Source organism: Sciurus carolinensis, chromosome 15 (assembly GCF_902686445.1).
Source record: "Sciurus carolinensis chromosome 15, mSciCar1.2, whole genome shotgun sequence".
Taxonomy (NCBI): Eukaryota; Metazoa; Chordata; class Mammalia; order Rodentia; family Sciuridae; genus Sciurus; species Sciurus carolinensis.
Window position 1 is genome coordinate 6,336,618 of NC_062227.1, and position 20,400 is coordinate 6,357,017.

Consider the following 20,400-nt stretch of genomic DNA (forward strand, 5'->3'; position numbering starts at 1 on the left):
GGGTGTTGCACTAAGAGATGGCGCTTTTAAGGCCAGGTTGGGAGAGGGAATCCAGAGGCGGCTAGCAAACAGGTCTCCACTGTCCTTGGAAGTTAATGAAGAGCACAGGGTGGCAGGCAGGTTGTGGCAGGTCAGTGTCGTCAATCCCAGACCTCACCAGCTGGCTGTGTGGTGGGGAGAGGTGGCGACAGTGATTTCATGATTTGATTGAGCCATTTCTTTTAAACACTCCGGATGAGCAAAGGTTAGCACTGGGCCAGGAATGAGCCTAGGGGTTTCCTTAGCGACCATCCCCAATTGTAAAGGAGGAAACCAGAGCCCGAGTGGAGAGGAGGCCAGGCCAGATTAGTTCAAGGCCTGTCCAGGATGGGCACTGACCCCACTTAGCAGCTCTGCCAGACCTTGACCGTGAGCCACACCTACCTACTCTGTCGGGTCTCTGGTGGCCTTGAGAGCCGAGCCACCGCGGGTGCCACGCGCAGGGTGCCGGGTGGGTGCAGTGAAGGCTGGTGGACCTCGCCGGCCGCCCTCTTCCCAGGGCACTGCAGCCACCATGTCCTTGTGCAGTTTTTTTCTCAAACAGGTCTTGGGCCTTTAGTCCAGTTCACCACGCCTTATTAAAGCCCCTCTTCCTAGACCAGTTGACAGGTTTGATCGAGACAGACCTCCGAGAGGACGTGGAGGCCCAAGAGGGGGCATGCGCGGCAGAGGCAGAGGCAGTTCTGGGAGCAGAGCTGTCGACACCTTTGACCCGAGAGGGAAACGAGACTTTGAAAGATACGCCGGGAACGACAAGACGTAAGTCTCCTTGTGATGCCCTTTCCACGTACGGCTTTTGGCAGCACATAGCACGAGTGTGTGTAGAGGTGTCATGTGTTGATATTTAGTGGACGTTCTGTTAATTCTTGTGAGAAGCTGATCCTGGACATCTTTAGTCTTCTACGAGACCAGCTTCCAGCTTAGGGAATATTCTTTCTTTCTCTAGAGCTCTCAGAACTGAAGACAGCACAGGTGGAGGTGGCGTTCGCACCTGGGGATCCGGTAGAGATACAAGGTAAGTTGCAAATGTGTGTGTCCTCGGGAGCCTCCGTTCAGTGGCACCTCTGCATCTTTATTTGCTTTTTTTTTGCAAATGAAGTCCTCTTGTGCAGGAGGACTTCATTTTCAAAAACCCCTTTTTTTTTTTGAACTGGGAATTGAACCCAAGAACCCTTAACCATGAACCCAGGGACGCTTAACCACTGAGCAACATCCCAGCCCTTTTTTCTAATTTTTTTTTTTTTTTGATACTGGGGCTTGAACTCAGGGGCACTTAACTATTTAACCACATCCCAGCCCTTTTTTTGTATTTTATTTAGAGACATGGTCTTGCTGAGTTGCTTAGGTCCTTGGTAAGTTGCCAAGGCTGACTTTGAACTCATGCTCCTTCTGCCTCAGCCTCCTGAGCTGCTGGGATGACAGGTGACAGCCACCTAGCCCAGCAAGAGGTCATTTTTAAAATATGTTCACTTGTGCTCGTTTCAGCAGCACATATACTAAAACCCGTTCACTGTTTTGAATTTAGGTTTGAAACTGCTCTTAAAGGTCTGTTATTTTATCTCATTTTAGCCAAACAAGTTTGTGACAGATGACCACATCTTTGATGCCCCAGGCACATAGCATGGTATATCTATACATGTCTCATCAGCTTTTGAAATTCCTGCATATTCCGTATTTTTCTGTGACCTTCCAGAGTTCTTGTAGATCCTTGATATTGCATCTTGATTTATAAAATCATTTGCTGGTCAAAGCTTCATGACAGGTTTCGCCTGAAGCTGATGTTAGCCATTTCTTTGAGGCTCGTGGTGCCTCGGATCTGTGCCAGCTTTGCTGGGGGTGCGGGGGGTGCTTGGTCCTGCCATCCTGGTGTCTGCAGAGGAGGAGGGAGGTGCTCCGTTGCAGGGTAGTGTTGCTGGGCCAACTTTCCAGACACTTGCAGGCTAGGGAGGATGTGGTTCTTCCTTGCACATAAACTCGTTTTTCTTAAATTGATGGTCCTAGAGAACAAATGTACGAAGTAAGACCAAAGGCAACATTGGGCTTGCTACCATTGCTCATCTGCTTGTCCTTGAAGAGAAATCTAGTGAGCGTTTCTCAATCTTGGGTTCCATAGAACCTCAGTGACAAATCTTTTGATTTTTGTTTATTTTGCTTTAATAACACATTTTTTGAAAATGTAGTACAGTCACCCTCCAAGTCATCTGATTTAAAATCACCTGGGTCCAAGGTAGTTACTTATGCTGGCCAACTTTGGCCTTGTCAGCAACAGTGACTAAAATTAAAGACAAGATGCCATGACTGAGCCCTTTCCAGCACCACAGGTTTTCTTTGATAGTTTGACAGTGTGGAAACAGACATGCTGAAAGTGTTTTTTTTCCCATCTGTAGTAATTAAAAAGTATAACCAATATTTTGTTAACAATTGCAATATGCACCTGCGAATACAGTTTTCAATAAAGCTACCTTCCAACTTTTATTGTAAAGAGTAAGACAGTCTTACACTGCTATCAAGTAACATCTGTCCAAGTGTGGGGGCTGAATCGGAGCTAGGAAGCGAGGCCTTCAGGTGGCTGCATCCTCTCGTGAACCATCTATGCACAAACAGGCATTTTCTGCCTAGTGTAACTGAAGTCACAGTGCAGGGTGGCCCTGGGCTCCATCTTTCTTGTAATGAATTCAACATTGGCGATTTCCTTTTTTTTTGGTACCAGGGATGGAACCCAGGGTTGCTTAACTACTGAGCCACATCCCAGCCCCTTTTTATGCTTTATTTTGAGGCCACGTCTTGCTAAGTTGCTGAGGCTGGCCTCAGCCTCTGGAAAAATACTGTCAAAATAAGTTGTAGCCAGTTTTAAAACTTGTTGTGTAGTTTTGGTCAGATGTAGTTTTGGTCTATAAGAGCTATAGGCACATTAGATTGTTTATTCATAAAATAATCTAGGTCAACACAAGGGGGAGACCTATGATTTTTCTTTTCCATGAAACTATAATTGTTCAAGTTTAAGAAATGCTGATTTTTCCAGTCTGTTTTTTGTATTGTTTCTTTTCCTTCCCTGTATTTTTGAAACACTTGTATGATTTTTAATTGTGAAAATGTATAAACTGCCAGTAAACCTATTTTTTTTTAACCCGTTGGTTTGTTTGGTGGCCAAGGGAATCAAGAGAAAGTTGTCCGTCAGCCCTGTGACTCCTGCTGGCATTCGGGCAGCTGGGTGCTTAAGTCAGGCACCCACTGGGTGCTGACATGCGGGTGGGGGTTGCTGAAGGGCCTCCGCTGGCCACCAGCTGCTGTGCCCCTCCCAGCATTTCATTGAGGATCCTTTTATTTTTTAAGGAAAAGATAATTAATCAAATTTTGTGTTAAAAAACAGGTTTGGGGACTGGGGCTGTAGCTTGGTGACAGAGCACTTGCCTAGTAGATGTGAGGCACTGGGTTCGATCCTCAGCACCACATTAAAAATGAATTAATTAAATAAAGGTATTGTATCCATTTACAACTAAATAATTTTTTTTTTTTTGCGGTGCTGGGGATGGAACCCAGGGCCTTGTGCTTACAAGGCAAGCACTCTACCAACTGAGCTATCTCCCCAGCCCTAATAAAATATTTTTTAAAAATTAAAATAAAAAACTACAGTTGCTTGGAGCTGAGAATTTAAAAATTAAATTGAGAAGATCTGTTGTTATTACAGTTCAACTTACGTGTTGTAACTTAGTTTTTAACTTTTATATATATATATATATTCAGTTATAAATGGACAATACCTTTATTTTATGTATTTATCTTTATGTGGAGCTGAGGATGGAACCCAGAGCCCCACATGTGCTAGGCAAGCGCTCCACCACCAAGCTCCAACCCCAGCTCCTTAACTTACTTTTAAAGCCCTTATGGAAACATTTTTCCTGACGCAGGATTTAAAAACAAAACTGGATTCTGTCTGTAGACTGTAAAATATTTCTAATGGACATTTAGTTTTTAGCAGTTTACTGAAAGGGAAATTGCTTTTGTTCAGTTAGGATCAATGTTCAGATAAAAATGAAAAGAGGTAAATTCAAATTCAAGCTAATTTTCCTCATGCCATCATTTCTGATCTGTCGCTGGCGTGTTGGGGACCGCGGGGTGTGAAGCAGTGTGACATGGTGCTGTCTTTCTGGAGCAGTTACCACCAGCTTATTTGTAGTCGTGTGTGCTCAGTTCACAGGATCTGTTTCCATGTTATTGCCATTTTCAAATCATTTGATATGACATGATCCTACCTTTTGTGGGTTGTTTTCTTTTTTGTGCGTGGTGCTAGAGATTGAAGTGAGGCAAGCACTCTACCAACTGAGCTACATCCCCAGCCCACATAATCCTATTTTTAATAAATCAGTTACACTTATAGTTTAAGAATTCTTATGGCTCCATTTAAAAAAATGGATAATAAGAGTTTTGAGCTGGGTACAGTGGTGCACGCCTGTAATTGTATGGCTGAGACAGAGGATCTGGGTTCAAAGCCAACCTCAGCAACTTAGCGAAGCCCTAAGCAACTCAGTGCGACCCTGTCTCTAAGTAAAACATAAAAAGGGCTGGGGTCGTGGCTCAGTGGTCAAGCACCCCTGGTACCAAGAAAAAAGAAAAAAAGAGTTTTGAATGTCTTGAATATTTTTTCCTAATAACTTATAATGTTTTTTATTTGTAGATCATTTGCAGAATCATTTTTACCAAAGAATTTTAATAATTTTGCAAGTCATTTATGCAAATAAGCAGTTCAGACCACTTCATTCTTTCTTTTTGATGTGGGGACTGTGTGTATGTGGCTCCTTGAAGAATATGCCCGTAAGCAAAGGACCCTGAAGGTGTCTTAAATACATAGAGCAGGGCGGGGAGGTAGCTCAATTGGTAGAGTGTTTGCCAGCAAGCACAAGGCCCTGGGTTCAGTCTCCAGCACCGCAAAAAAAAAAATAACAAAACATAGAGCGGCGACTTGCACGTACCTGTGTGACCAGACACGCTCTTGCTGTGTTTCAGTGACGCGGAGCTGACTGCCCCCATGGAGGAGACCACGGCGATGCAGGAGTCCCAGGGCACCCCGGAAGAGGAATCTCCAGCCAAGTAGGGGCTTCTTCCTCCTCCCTCTGGGCCAGAGGCCTGTTCCCGTAAGAGTTTGGCCCTGGTCACATCACAGGGCTGAACTTGTTAATTTGTTAGTTAATTAGTTCAAGTAATCTAATGAGTGGTTTTTAATGGCGCTGGGTTAAGTATCTGGCCACTTCCCACAGCCTCGCTTCTGCCGGCCGCTCCTGGCCCACCCCCACTCCTCTGGGCTGTGTGGGTGCCCATCCGTCGAACTCCCTTTCCCTTTTCCTTTTGGGTGCACCTTGCTGGCCGCCCCCAGCTCCTGTCCAGCTGCACCCACAGAGTGAGCCCTGCCCGTCGCAGCCTAGCCCCGGCACCCCTGCAACTCTGGCTCACTCTGAAAGGAGCCCCGGGCGCGCCCAGCAGGCCTGCTCTTTCCCCGCCTCTGCAGTGACATTGCCTCCTCCCTGTCCCCTGGCAACCCTGGCAACCCTCCTCTTTCACTTTCCTGATGCAGCTTTGCCTCCATGTCCTGGAGAATTGGGAGCCATCAGCGGGAACTTGGCGCCTTCCTGCCTCCCGCTGCTCGCTCCTGGTCGATTCCCTCCTCCCCTCCCAGCAAGGTGGAGCCGCGTCTCCTCCACCTGCTCCAGCGTGGATCCTTTTCCTCCTGTCTCCATAGAAACCCCACAGCCAGGCGTGCGCCACTGTGCCTGGTGGTGGTGGTCCCAGCGGCTCCGGAGGCTGAGGCAGGAGGATTGCAAGTTCGAGGCCAGCCTCAGCAACTTAGTGAGACCCTGTCTCTAATAAAATATAATAAAAGGGGCTGGGGCTGTGGCTCAGTGGGCCCCTGGGTTCAGTACCACAAAAAAAGAAAAGAAAAGAAATACCAGGGCTCCTCCTTCGGTGATCCCTCTCTTCCCGCCAGCCTCGTTCTGGCGAATGCTCTTGGCACACGGGGCCTCTCCGCCTGCGCGTCTGCTCCTGGACCCGCGTGTCCCCCGTGCACTCTGCCTGTGACCCGCCTGCGTGGTGCTCGCTGCACTCCAGGCCCCTGTCCCCGGGCCATAGTCTAACCACTCAGTTAGCACTGACCCTAGGCCCTCCTCGCCGGCTCGCAGGACACCCGGCCCGGCCGCCGCCTCTGGTGCCCTCCCGGCCTTCCTAGTCCTCCCGGCCCTCGCGCAGGCCTCTGCTGCTTCTCAGGTCCTCGACACCTGAGCCTCGGGCTTCAGTTACTCTTTCCACGTTGCCTCCAGCACGTCTCTGTCTCTCTCTGGCTGTCCTCTGCCGGGGCCTGGTCCACCTGCCTCCTGGACACTGCCCTGACAGCCCGAGTGCCGGTCACCAGCACGTGTCCAGGCTGAGCGATGGCTTTCCCCACACCCACCGGCCTCTGGAGGCGCCGCTGTCATGTGGAAGGGCACTGCCACCTGGCTGTTGGGACACCAGAGCCACCCTTGGCGCTCCCTTCTTGACCCGTCACCCTTGGATCCACTCCTCCCTGATGTCCACCACCTCCCAGGCTGCGAGTCCAGGCCTTTGTCATCACCACCTCTGTAGTCCCAAGTGGCTTTCATGTGGCCTGCTGACTCATGCTGCCAGCCCTCCCTCAGGACCCCCAGTGGCTCCCTGTTCTCTGTCCTTGACCTGACCAGCACGGTCCTGCGGCGTCTGGGTGCACCTCGCGGCCTCTACTTCATGTCTGCAACGTGGCTTCCCCTGCGCCTGCCCTCTCACCTCAGCCGGCCTTCACGGCGTGGGCTCCCTGTTCTTCTGTTCTTGGTCACCAGCCCTCTCCACCCTCCATCTGCCCCCCAGTGTCCAGTGAGTGACAGCACAGATGCCGAGCCCTGCCGAATGCAGGCCCGCTTCTGCCAGTTGATGCGGTCGGGAAAGCGACTTCACCCCTCGCTAGTGGCTCAGTTTTCTCCATCTGTAAAGTGGGAGTAATGAGGAAGCTCGGTCATGGCACTGTGTGGAGTGTGAGTGCCTAAGAGCAGACCTAGCGCGGTGCCCGGCATGCCTGGCGCCATGTAAATGCCCTTGTCGTCACTGTGACTTGCTGCACGAGGAGAACGCCACAATGACCAGTGACCGTGGAGGCTGTTGGCTCTTTCTTCAGACAGCTCAGCAGCTAACGTGCGTGCTAGCCAGTGCAAGGAGACAGGCGGCAGTCTGTGTGGATCCTGGGAAGCGCGTCGCTGGGCGCCTAGAGGGAGCACCGGTCCACACGTCCAGGTACTCAGGTGGCGACCTAAGCAGAGCTTGGAGAGGACGGCGGCCTCGCCCCATCCCAGAGCTGGTGGAGGCGCTGAAGCACCACGGGTAGTGGGGGGCTCTTGGGTCACTCCCAGGCGGTGGTGCTTGGTGGCGGCTGTGGTCGCGCGTCTGGACGTGCTAGCCCAAGGCTCCTCGGCGCGTCGCAAGGTTCTTGTGTTTTGAATTTTCTCATATTAGCTTAAATTCACTTGCCCCAGTCAAGTATCTGATTACTAGAGTTTTTTGTTTGTTTGTTTTTGGTACCAGATATCGAACCCGGGGCACTTGGCCACTGAGCCACACCCCAGCCCTTTTTCGTGTTTTATTTAGAGACAGGGTCTCACTGAGTTGCTTAGGGCCTCGTTGAGTTGCTCAGGCCGCTTTGAACTTGCGATCCTCCTGCCTCAGCCTCCCGAGCTGCTGGGATGACAGGCGTGTGAAGCCACCCCGGCCCGATGGGTGCAGCTTTACTTCTGGAGCCTGCTTTCGACTCACTGTGCTTGTTCTCAGGTCCAGGTGAAAAGGTGTCCTCGCACACCTGCCTGGCAGCTCGGTGTCTTGTGCTTCCTGGGAGCACGTCAGGCTGAGCCGTCTGCTGGCTCTCGTTCCTCAGCCCTTCTCAGCCCTCCTTCCTGAGTCTTGGTCGAGGGCCTCCTCTGCCTCTGGTTTTCTGAGTCTCACAGTGAGTGCGGGCTTTGGAAATGCGAGCACTGCACTTGAACTTGGCTCCTGATTGCTTCACCATTGGACCTGTCTCGCTTGTCTGCTGTTTTCTCTCCTGTAAAATAGAGATGCTGGTTCTAACTCGTGGGATAATCATTGTGAGATAATTAATCATAATTAATATAGAGCACTTGAATAGTTTTTGGCACAAAATAAGCATACTATAAATATCAGCTATTATTATCCCATTTGTTTCTAAGTGAATATAACTGTGATCAAAGCAGTTTGATTCATTCTGTAATCTTACCCCTTGAAAAAACAACTTTCAAATGTATACAAAAAATTTGCATACAGTGTTTTTCACATTAACATTGATCTGACCACTTCATCTCTATGAGTGGTTTTGATAGACAGTTTTCTTCTTTGTGGGCAGGGAAGCAGCTCTGTCGCCCTCCTCTGCCCTCTCATTCCTGAATGTTCTCCACCAATCTCCTTTTATAGACCTTGAGTCTTATTCCCAGGAGAGAGAGGGAGAGAGAGAGAGAGAGAGAAAGAGAGAGAGGGAGAGAGAGAGAGGGAGAGAGAGAGAGAGAGAGAGAGGGAGAGAGAGAGGGAGAGAGAGAGAGAGAGAGAGAGAGAGAGAGAGAGAGAGGGGGAGAGAGGGGGAGAGAGAGAGGGGGAGAGAGGGAGAGAGGGAGAGGGAGAGAGAGAGAGAGGGAGAGAGAGGGAGAGAGAGGGAGATCTTCCAAGGCCTTTGATTAAAACCAAGGACGTGGAGTCTGAATAACTCGGGGGAGTTGAGCGTAGGTGGACGGCCTGGGTGCGGGCACAGCATCAGACACACGCTTGGTGTCCCTCCCTGGAACTGAGAGGCGCACCCCTTCCTGTCAAGCCTCCGGTCTTAGCCAGCCTGCCAGTAAGACTGCGTCCTCACCAGTGCTGATGAGGGACAGAGCCCGGGTCCCAGACTGTCGTCACTCACGTTTCCGGCAGGAGCTTCGTCTCAGTGGGCGCCAGGCTAAGGTGCCCGTCCTCAGGAACCTTGCCCTGCACGGCATGGCTCATTCGATCTGCAGGTCATGAGGAGAAGGGCATCGTGCTGTGTCCCCGACGCCAGCCTTGGATGTGCGGCGTCGGGCTGGTTCTTTGTGGAGGGCAGCACCTGGCACACCCTCGGAATCCCACCTGCTTTGCTCGAGGTGCCTGATCACTTCAGGGTTGCATGGGATGGAACCCAGGGCCTTGTGCTTGCAAGGCAAGCACTCCGCCAGCGGAGCTACATCCCCAGCCCTGCAATTTTTTAAAAATATTTTTTAGTTGTCAGTGGATCTTCTTTATTTATTTACTTCTGTGCAGTGCTGAGGCTCGAACCCAGGGCCTCACACAGGCCACACGGGTGCTCCCCCCGGGGCCAGCCCAGCCCCAAGGGTGCCTTTCTCTTTTGGATCTAGTTCTTAGATATGAACTAAATTTCACACATGGAAAAACCTGTTAATAATATGTACTTCCTTTGTTGCCCTAACACAAAATCTGTTCTTACTGAAACTTCTGGAATTTATTAACTTCTATTAGGTTGTCTTAGTTATGAAAGAATTCCCAAATTTATAGCATCCAGTTCTGCTGATTTCTTAATTCTGTCACAAGCGGCCTAATGAAGATTTATGACACTTAATATTTCCTTTCTTTTAGCTCTGTATAAAAAGTTACAGAAAAATTGATATAAAGCAAGGAAGGAAGGTCCCTGTCATTTGTTCTGCTTAAAGTGTTGTCAGCTCACGGCCACCCAGCGCACGCTCGCTCCCGCAGCTCCTCCTAGACCCACGGCGTCACAGGTCGCTTGCAGGCTTCAGCGCCTGCTGCCAGGGATGCGCTTGCCCCCGCCCGAGTCCGACAGCCCCTGAGCATCACTGAGGCAAGGCAGCGCCCGCCTGCCCGACTGAGTCAGCACTGAAGCACAGTCTCCAGTGTCCCGTGTCCCCGTCGCTGGCCCTGCTCTGTGGCTGGTGTCAGTTGGCAGTGGTGACTCTGGATGCAGCGGCCGGCCTGCCTGTCCCCTCGCGGAGCTCGTGGAGGCCTGCCGCACGCCTCCGAGCTTCTCTTCCTGTTGCCGGGAAGCGTTCTGCCCGACAGGTCCGTGTCTGTCCCTTCGCCAGGCGGTGCTCGTTGGTGTTGCTTCCAGTGCTTGTTACCAAAGCTGCCGTGGACATTTTTGTAGACAAGTCCCTTGTGATGAGTGCTGTACGGACACGACACCGTTGTTTTATTTATCTCTATGCTGTGCTGAGGGCCTCCCCTGTGCTGGCGTCCACCGCCGAGCCCCAGCCCAGCCCTGCCTTCCTTTCTGGGTGAATGCCCGGGGTCAGTGGGGGGACCGTCCGTGCCAGGCGGATCTTTACCTCTGCAGGAAGCTGCCAGACGCCCCCGCGTGGTGGCACTGTTGTTATTTTCCCACCCACAGCGAGTGAGCTCCGTTCTCCTACATCCCCGCCAACACGCAGCAGGGTCAGCTTTTGTGAATTTCAGTCATTAGGCTAGGCGTGGTCCCTGTGGTTTTAATTTGCATTTCCCTGATGACTAAGGATGCTGAGCATCTTTTCATGGGGTCCTTTGCCGTCTGGGTATCTTTTTTAGAAGGCAGCTTTATAGGGCTGGGGTCGTGGCTCAGTGGTGGGGCGCTGGCCTGGCACAGTGAGGCTGTGGGTTCGACCCTCAGCACCACATTAAATAAATAAATAAAGCTCTTGTGTCCATCTACAATGGAAATTTTAAAAAGGCGGCAGCTTTAACGAGGAACCACTCCTAGTGGGTTCTGCCGATCTTTGGGGCATTCGGTGAACAGAGCTGGGCCGACGTGCGCACACAGAGGCCGCACGTTCACGCGGGCCTGTCTGACTGGACTCAGCGTGCCGGCTGTCCGCCCGACCCTTCTCCTTGGTCCTCCTTTCTCTAAACACTGGCGACCTCGGCTCCCGGTGGTGACACGCCACTAGGCATTCACGCCACGCCCGGCAGCGCAGAGCGCGTCGCCAACGCTGCCTCAGCAGAGCAGCTGCTGAGAAGTCACGCAGGACAAGACGCGCCGTCACACTGGTATCTAAAGCCGTTTGAAATGACCTCTCAGTGGCTGTCACCAGCTTGACCAACGTTTAGGTTAATTTTGATTCATTTTCCTTTCAAATGATAGAGACTGATTTTCATTTGATAATCATGTAAAAGAAACATCGGTTTCCAGGGCTCAGTCTGAAACATGGATTTCCACCTCGCTTCTTCTCGCTTCTTCCCGTTCTTTCCCAGTTCTTGTTCCCACCTGTGTGCGTGTGCGCATGTGTGTGCCCTTGCTGCCTTCGGTGGCCGCACACCGTGCTCCCGCCTCTCTCTCTCCCTTGCCGTATCTGGGAGGCGCTCCAGTGTATAGAGATACCTCTGGTTTCCTTTCTAGCTGCTCAGTGTCTGTGCCTGACTAGACCCTAATTATTCCATCGAGTTCCCCTCTGGGTGGGTTGAGCTGTTCTGCTGTTAGAGAGTCTTTTTCTTTTTGGTACCAGGAATTGAACTCAGGGGCACTCGACCGCCAAGCCACATCCCCAGCCCTATTTTGTATTTTATTTAGAGACAGGGTCTCACCGAGTTGCTTAGGGCCTCACTAAGTTGCTGAGGCTGGTTTTGAATTCACGACCCTCCTGCCTCAGCCTCCCGAGCTGCTGGGATGGCAGGCATGCGCCACCGTGCCCAGCTAAGTCTTTTCTTAAGATCTTTTTATATTGTTGCCCATTTAGTTAGACCCATTTTAATTCGTACTTTCCTACCTTTTGTTATGAAACGATTTGAACAGCACACTCGAAAGCATTTTACAGTGAACCACACGTGCCTCCTACCCAAGCCCGAGCTCTTCCTGTCCCCTCTGACCTGCCCGTCATCAGGCACGCTTCATGGCGACCTGTAGGTGTCTGTCCACCCCCCAAGCAGCTCCGCACGCGCATCATTTACGCACTCGTTGGTGTCGGTCTCGTTTGTTTGGATGTGAAGATCTCCACACCATAAAAGTGCAGGTCCCCTGCTGGACAAGGGCGTGTGCTGGGGGCGCCGAGAGCAGCGGCTTTTCCACCATCACCCGGGCTTGAAGGCACAGCTGCTGCCTCTCTGCGTGCTTGTGTTCAGGCGTCTTCCTGAGGATGCCAGCGTGTTTCACGTCACTACCCAGCTCGTTCCCGGGAACCCACACCACGCCAGCCCTTCAGGGAAGGTGCAGATTGGCCCCCTTCCCACTTCCTGCCTTCCGATTCCTTTTAAACCGTTCCATTGAGAGAGAGTCATCCGACCGTGCAGTCACACATTCAGCGTAGATAATTCCATATCACTGATTTTAAACTGCCGTGACCCGGAAAGAGCCCGAGTCACCACTGTACCTACAGGACGAGTGTGTCCATCAGCTGCGTGGTTTGCGGCCAGCACCCCCTCCCCAGGACTTCCGTCACCCCACCTCCACGGCCCCAGCACCGCCAGCTCTGTCAGGCCTCGCGTGGCGCCCTGGTCCCGCTGTGAGTCTTTCTCTTCTGCGTATTATCTTTAAAAATTGCTTCGTTGTTCTTGGTGGTAAAATACACACAGAACTTACCATTTGAACCCTCTTGAAGTGCACAGTCCCGCTGGCATGTGGTACATCCACAGTGTGACGCAGCTGTCACCATTCCTAGTTCCAAAACGTTTCATTGTCCCAGAAGGAGTGATCTGCTGGGTCCTGGCTTGTCCCGACCCCTCAGGTGACCGCAGTCCTGCGCAGAGGCGCCCTGGCTGGCGAGCAGGCCCACTGCACGACAGCGGCTCCCGGGGTGGTTCATGTGGTCACGTGCGTAGGACTCAGCCTCGTACTTGCCGGGTGCTACCTTTACAGATGGCCGTGTTTCGTTCATCCGGTCATCAGGCGTTACGTTCGGGTCTCTCCCACCTTTTGGCTGTGGGAACACTGGTGATCGGAGTGGATGTGTTGGGGTGTTGGCTGGATAGACATCCAAGAGTAAACGGGCCGCCCAGATACTCACTCTGCATTGAGATTTCTGAAAAGCCTCCAGACTCCTTCCCAAGCTGACCACGTCATTGCAGTGGCCCCAGCGTGCACTGCGTTCTCATTTTGGCGTGTCCTCACCAGCACTTGTTAAATGGCTGATGCCAGCCGTTCCCGGTGGCTCCGCCCTGGTCTAACTCGTTGGGGTTGTGACGTGCATTTCTCTGATGGCTAATGATGTTGCATATCTTACTGGCTCCTTGTGACTCTTCTTTGGAAAAATACCTGTTCAGATCCTTGCCTAGTTTTTAGTTGGGTCTAATCCATTATCAGATGATCATGTATCAAATCCCTTACCAGATCAATGATCTGCAAAGTTTCTGCCCCGTCCAAGGGTTGTCTTTTCACTTACTTGCTGGTATCCTTTGCAGCAGATTTCTAAAGGTTTAATGAAGAAGTCCGGTTTATTTTTCCTGTGCCTGTCTGGGTTTTACATCAGTCTCGCGTTGCTGGATTAGCCCACGATGTCCTCTGTTCCCTATTTCCTTGGGTTTGATTACCTACAATTTTGCTGAAATGTTTTAAGGCATATTGTCTGTAGTTTTTTTTTTTGAGTAGTGTGTTTTTCTGATTTTGGTATCTACTTAATGCTAACTTCTTGCAGTGAGTTGAAAAGTGGCCAAACTTTTCTATTTTTCTGAGTTTGTATGGAATTTGCATTTCTTAGTGTTTTCTGGAATTCACTAGTAAAGCCATCTGAAGCTTGCTTTATTTATTTATTTATTTATTTTCCTTTTTGGTACTTGTAGATTTAACCAAGGGACACTTTACCACTGAGCTGTATCTCCAGTCCGTTTTTGTTTTATTTTTTAAAATTTTGGGGCAGTGTTTCACTACGTTGCTAAGGGCCTCCCTGAGTTGATTAGGCTGGCCTTGAACGTGCGATCCTTCTGTCTGAGCCTCCCAAGCTGCTGGGATTACAGGCATCCACCAACACGCCCAGCTGAAGTTTTCTTTATGGGAAGATTTTGTGTTTTTTGCTATAGATGCAAATTTCTCCAGTAGGCATGGGGCTATTCTGTTTTTTCTGAATAAGCTTTGCTGGGTTGTGCCTTTTAAGGAATTGCCTTGTTCATCTGACCAGTTCGGTTTATGGGCACAATGCAGCTGATGCTGTGCAACATTTACCTTTTGACACCTGCAGTCTCTACAGGGATGTCACCTTCCTAATTCCTGATAGTGGCAATTTGTGTAAAACAAACTGGAAGGAAGGCACACTTCTGTCGCACTCCCAGGGCTTACACATAGTAGACATGTGACCAGGCTGGGGTGGTGGCCTGGAGGACCCTGGAGGTTCTGAGGACGTTGAGACGTGTGCATTCGCCGCCCAGCGTCTGGAGGCTTCCCTTCACGGCCCCTATTCTCCCGCCTCCACAGCCTCTTGCATTTTCAACCCTGTTGTCTCATTTGTCTGTTGTGCCATCTGGAAGGGACGTGCTGGTGGTGACACGCGATGTTAACGGCCATGGGACGGCGTCGCTCCCCCTTCTTGAGACTGCTCTGAACACAGGACGCGTTTCAGTTGGCAGCCATGCGTGGGATGGTGGAAATAAAAGAGGGCAGCCCTGATCCAGAGGGGCTTCTCAATTACCTTTGAGGGGCAGGGCCACCAAAGCACGTTAGACCAGTGGTCAGAGCTTTTTCTTTGATAAAATAGACATTTCAGTCCCAGCAAAACTTACTTTTTCATGACCGGTCCTCTTTACAGAGTTCCTGAGTTGGAGGTAGAAGAGGAAACTCAAGTTCAAGAGATGACCTTAGACGAGTGGAAAAACCTTCAAGAGCAGACCAGACCGAAGCCTGAGTTCAACATTCGGAAGCCAGAGTCGTCGGTCCCCTCCAAAGCGGTGGTCATCCACAAGTCGCGGTACAGAGATGATGTAAGCGCGCGCTGCCTGCCTGCCGAGACCGGCGAGGCCGGTGGGCGGCGTTCTTGCTTCTGCTTAGGAGCGATCAGAGGTGATGACGGAAAGTTGACGCGGTGGCCCTGGAACACCAAGCCCTCCGGTGGCGGAGCAGGTTCTGCTCAGCCTGGAACGGCTGAGGCCGCAAAGGCTGTTTTACATTGACTCCTTTTTGTCTCCCGAGGGGAGGGCTCCTGTTCCGTGCCACTGCAGAGCATGGCTGCCCTGCATCTCCCAGGCCGCCGCTGGCACAGATCCTCTGAGCGGTTCCCCTGCACTGTCGTTGGGACCGCGGTGCCTTCGTGTCAGCAGCTCTGTCCCCCTGCCACACCGCAGGAGTTCCCCGATGGCCTTCGAGGGTCGTCAGGAGGCTCTGGGTTCCCAGGCCTTAGTCTTCACGGTTGCCTAAAGTTACGAAGGTGTTTACAGATGTTTGGGGAAAATACCTCCAACCACATCCTGATAAGCCAGCGGGTCGGGTCGTGGCATCTTGGATTACATTCTCTTTAAGTTACTGAACTGCTACATTGAAGCATTCCAGTGACAGACTTTTGACTCCCTTGATCACAGCTTGATATTAGTCACCGTAGATGATGGTGATGAGCTGACTCGTCCTCTGCTGGACTTTATTCATTGGTTCTCAGTTAGATGCTCAGATTGCTGTAGAGATTTGTCTGTGTTCTTACTAGCTTGCCATCACTGTAACAAAATACCTGAGCTAACCAGCTTATAAGGAAGAAAGGTTTATCTTGGCCCATTGGTTTCAGTCCATGGTTGCTTGGCATGTTGGTTTGGCCCCATCACGTTGGTGTCTGGTGAAACAGGATATCATGGTGGAAGGAGGGCATAGGAAACTGCCCACTTTGTGGTGGCCAGGAAACAGGAAGGGGCCAGGATCCCAGGGTCCCCTCATGGGCACACCTCCAGCAGCCTCCCTCCCTCCCTCTAGGTCCCACCTCTCAGGGGTGCTCCCACCTTCCCAGAAGCCCCACGGGCTGGTGACTGAGCCTGTGTGGGACGTTTAAGATCCAGGCCAGCAGAGTTTCCGTTTGCTTTGGTCATATTCTTGGAGTTTCTGTAGAGGTCCGTTACGATGCAGTGTCCCCTCTGGCCATTTTGGTCAGCCCAAGGTCTGGGTGGCCTTACTAGTACATTCTGAGATCTTCCACCAGAAATGGCCTTTACGACGGGAGAGGTCCTGGCGCTCCCGGACGTCTGCAGGAGGTGCCGTGCGGGCCGTCAGCCAGCTGGGCCGCCTGTTCGCCTGCTTTCTTGGTTCTTTTTTGTTCTGAGCATTGTAAGCGGAACCGCTGTCAGGCTGTGAAACACGCAGCTGACGTGTCAGGTAAAAATAGAGCCCTCTTCCTCAGTTGCCGTCAGTTCATCCTCCCTGGCTCCAGAGAGCCGCTGGAAGATCCGAAGCAACTGGCTTGGCTGAGTCACTGCGCTTGGTCTCGGTAAAGCCCACACTTTGGTGCTTGTTCATCTTGTGGCCTGGGAGATTCCAACCCGAGACTGTCCTTGAAGTAACACAAGCCCAGCCCTGGGGTTCTTCGTTTGCTTTGTTCTGGGCGCCCTCGTGTGTGTGTGTGTGTGTGTGTGTGTGTGTGTGTGTGTGTGTGTAAAGAAGCCCCGGCATGAGCCCCAGCCACGGCCAGGCAGCTGGGCGTGGACACGGGCCTTGGACGGAGTTGGGCTCCTTCCGTGGTGCAGCCGTCCACCAGCTGCGCCTGCTCGCCAGGGCGGTGATGGCAGGAAGGCAGGACGCGCTCTTTTCTGTGTGCTTGGCGTCTTCCCAGCGAGCGGAAACTCCAGAGCTGTCCTTGTTAGGAGCTTCCAGGGTCCATCCACCGGAAGCCTTGAAGGAGACACAGCTTTAAAAGCAAACCTGTCACGAACACGTGACCCAAAGGAACCAGAGTTCTTGTGGAAATCGTACTGCGTTTCTGGGGCGAGTTGCGGGAACACTGAGCGTCAGGGCACTTTGGAGAATCCCATCCACGATGGGGCATGTTTTTCTTCCTGGAGGTTTAGATTTATGAATTGAAGCCAAGTCAGATTTGGATGAGATTTATTGTAGTTTCTTTAAACAAAAGACAGAACATATCTGACCTCTTGAAAGTGAGGAAAGCAGTTCCTGAAAGCAGCTTCTCGCTGCAGCACTGGTCGCGGTGCTCGGGTGACACCGACCCCACATCTGGAGTCAGAATCACTGTGAATCATGTGGTTCTCAAAACATCGTATGTGCACAGTCAGTGCCTATGTCGAAGGGACTTCTTTATTAAGTTCGGTTCATGGGATAGAGATTTTCCTTATTTTTTAAAAAAATATTTCTTAGTTGTCAACGGACCTTTATTTATTTATATGTAGTGCCGAGACTCAAACCCAGTGCCTCACACGTGCCAGGCAAGTGCTCTGCCACTGAGCCACAACCCCAGCCCTGATATTTTCCTTATTTATCAAAGTAATATTTATGAAAAAATAAAACAAAATAGGCAGAAGTTAAAACTTTGATCTCAGAAAATACACTTAAAACATTGGTCATGTCAAATCTTACGTGTTAACCTGCTGCACGGATAGAAATTGAGTCTCACTAGAAATCATAGAGGTTCAAAGATTTTGGGGGTGAGTCTCCAGTGCACAGACCGGAGCAGTGCTGCCCCGTCCAGTCCTGCGCCCAGGGACAGCGGCCACACGCCAGGGATGGCTCAGCCGAGCTCTGGGGGCGCCTTCTGGAGAGGTGGACGCAGAGCCAGGTGAGTTCCTGGAGACGCCGCGACGTGAGCTGCTGGCCTGTGTTTCAGATGGTGAAGGCCGAGGAGGATGAGGCTCATGTTTTCCGGAAAGCCGCCAACGACATCACCTCCCAGCTGGAGATTAACTTTGGTAACCTCCCTCGTCCTGGGCGCGGAGCCAGAGGTAGCACCCGGGGAGGCCGGGGACGGATCAGAAGGGCGGAGACCTACGGACCCAGAGCAGAAGTGGTGGTGAGCGTGGGGCTGTTGCCAGTCCCGGGTGGCCTTCTGAGGGAGGCGGTGGTTTTGGAGGGTGGTCAGGTTCTGTCAGCACGTTGGACGTCAAGGGATGGTGATGAAGCCTTCCAGATGTCAGTCAGGCAGAGCCTCTGTAGCCCGGGCCCAGCCTCTGCAGGGAGGCCCGGTGTCCTGCGTGTCCCATAGAAAGCCTGCCTTCTGCTGGGTGTAGGCTGGGCTGGTCCCCAGGTTCGGAGACAGTGCTGCCCTTGCTCTGCTCCCCGCTCGCCCCTCCCCCACCCCTCCCCCACGCTTCCCCCACTCGCCCCTCCCCCACGCCTTCCCCCCATTCACCAGAGCTGCTCCTCACACCATGTCCTCACCACAGGCCTGAGCACGCTGGTCCTCCTGTTGACCTCGAGGAGATCCAAGTCTCGGCTCCCCCAGACCAGCCGGGCTTCGCTCAGGGCTTTCTTCCCGCATTTCCGCATTTCCTCCATCCGCAGGGGTAGCTCCCTGGTGCTTGTGGACCAGCACCTCAGTGGACAGAAGTCACGCCTGCTTTTGATCATTCCCCAGCCCCAAGCCCGTGCTTGGCGTGTGGCCATCCTGTGCTCGTGGCCTGGGCAGGCGCAGCCCCCTCTGCTGCTCTGAGCTGCCCTTGCCTGAACCCCTGCGGCTGCACGGAGTCAGCTGCTGCCCCGCCTGGCTCTTTACCTCAGTGCAGACACATGCTCCTGTCTTGGGGCCCCTTGAGGCCAGGTGTACCAAAAGGTCCACTGGGAACAGCAGGTGCTCCCCTGCCAGGTAGCAGTCTAGCCACCTCTGGCTCAGCCTGGAGCCACTGGGACCTCACGGGTGACTCACGTACAGCGTCTCAGCACGCTCTTAGCTGGACCCTGAGGCCCGTCTCAGGAGCTTTCTCCTCAGAGAACCTGGCCCCACGCTTAATGCTGGAGGTCCCTGCAGGCCCCATTTCCAGGACACCTGTGGGTGGGGCTCTCGGCCTTCTTGGTGCCTCTTCCTGAGGCTTGCCTCCTAGGAACAGGCGCTGCCGCCTAGTCCCCGCAGCCCGGGCCAGCACGTAGTGATGTCCATTGGATGGAGTTGGTACCATACCCAAAAGGGGCCCTTGTGCTGACCTGGCAGGAAGCCGGGAGGCGTCCCCACCCCGTGCAGGGGTGTCTGCGGGGAGTTCGGAGGCCTGCCGACGGTGACCCCGCGACCTCCCTGGGTGTGCGCCAGGCCCCCTGGCTGCTCCTCCCATAGGGACTCGTGGCACTGGCCACGCGGGGACGGGTGGACGGACGCAACCTCGACCTTTCTCTCCTCCAGACACAAGACGTGGCTCCCAACCCCGACGACCCCGAGGACTTCCCTGCTCTGGCCTGAAGGAGCCGTTTCCCTGGCAACCTGGAGCAGCACCGGCGGACCTATGCAGAGACTTTTGCTGTGGGAAGAGAGTCAGACTCTAAGAACAATAGATGTTGCTTTCCCGTGTCGTGTGGCTCTTGCACTTTTTGGTCTGGGTGCGGGTGGAGGCTCCGGCCCCGCTCGGCTGGCTCAGGCAGCACTTGCCCAGGTGAAGAACGCTATTTTTGTATTTAAGGAACGCCACACGAAGTTCAGGAACGACGTGTGAAACGTGTACATACTGCACTCTCCAGGCAGCGGGGGGTGCACAGCTGTGCGCTGTCCTCTGCTGAGCTCTTAGTCCTGTAGGTCGACCCTGGTGTGACGGGGACAGTCACGGCCGAGCGCTCCGACTGTCCGCTTCACACGCTCTGTCCTCCTGAAACTCCCGAGTTCTGGTTTTCATTTGACAGTGACTTTGAAACAGCTCTCATGCAGCCCTTGGTCACCATCTGTGACAAAGAAGTAGCACTGTTGGTCTTAATGGTGATTAAACTACCTCGTGGCTCCTGTGTACGTGTGCACACTCAGTACCTAGACACGTGTACATTTAGTGGCCGGGTGGCTTTTAGGATGAATATTAAGCATATGATTTTAAAAATCATGTTCTGTAACCCACCAATGAAATGATTTCCTGGCAAAACAGAGCAGTGTATCCTTTCTCCCTGGAAACCAGGGTCGGCCCCGGCGGCCTGTGCTGAGGCCCTCCGCCCGGCACGCCTGTGACTGTGTTTTGAGCACTGCATGTGGCTTGTCACTTGGGGGGACGTTTGGGGTCACTCGCCCGGCATCCCACCCTGAATGCGGCCGAGGCCCAGGGCCAGGCTGTCCACCCAGGGCCCTGCAGACCTGGGCAGGGGCCATGGCCCGCCTCGGAGGGCACCGCGCCCAGCCTGTGGTGCTGTGGTGAACCGGGCGCGGCCCGGGGTCTGGTGGCCCCGAGTAAAGGCCAGCGTCTCTCCGAACTGTGTGAGAAGACGGCCTTTCGCTGGCTCCCCAGCCGCAGAGGCCGCGGCCGCCCCGCACGCCTGGC

General features: G+C 52.7%; 1 protein-coding gene across 1 annotated transcript in view; it reads left to right on the top strand.

The window, feature by feature from the left end:
• The window catches only part of Habp4 (hyaluronan binding protein 4), a 32,167-nt gene extending 12,166 nt beyond the window's left edge, over nucleotides 1-20,001 (top strand). Inside the window, exons 3-8 of the mRNA XM_047525919.1 lie at nucleotides 637-798; nucleotides 986-1,054; nucleotides 5,044-5,127; nucleotides 14,787-14,958; nucleotides 17,787-17,969; nucleotides 19,290-20,001. Of these exons, the coding sequence (XP_047381875.1) occupies nucleotides 637-798; nucleotides 986-1,054; nucleotides 5,044-5,127; nucleotides 14,787-14,958; nucleotides 17,787-17,969; nucleotides 19,290-19,346 (727 nt within the window). The 3' untranslated portion in view covers nucleotides 19,347-20,001. The remainder of the gene's footprint in view (nucleotides 1-636; nucleotides 799-985; nucleotides 1,055-5,043; nucleotides 5,128-14,786; nucleotides 14,959-17,786; nucleotides 17,970-19,289) is intronic.
• The last annotated feature ends 399 nt before the right edge of the window (nucleotides 20,002-20,400 follow it).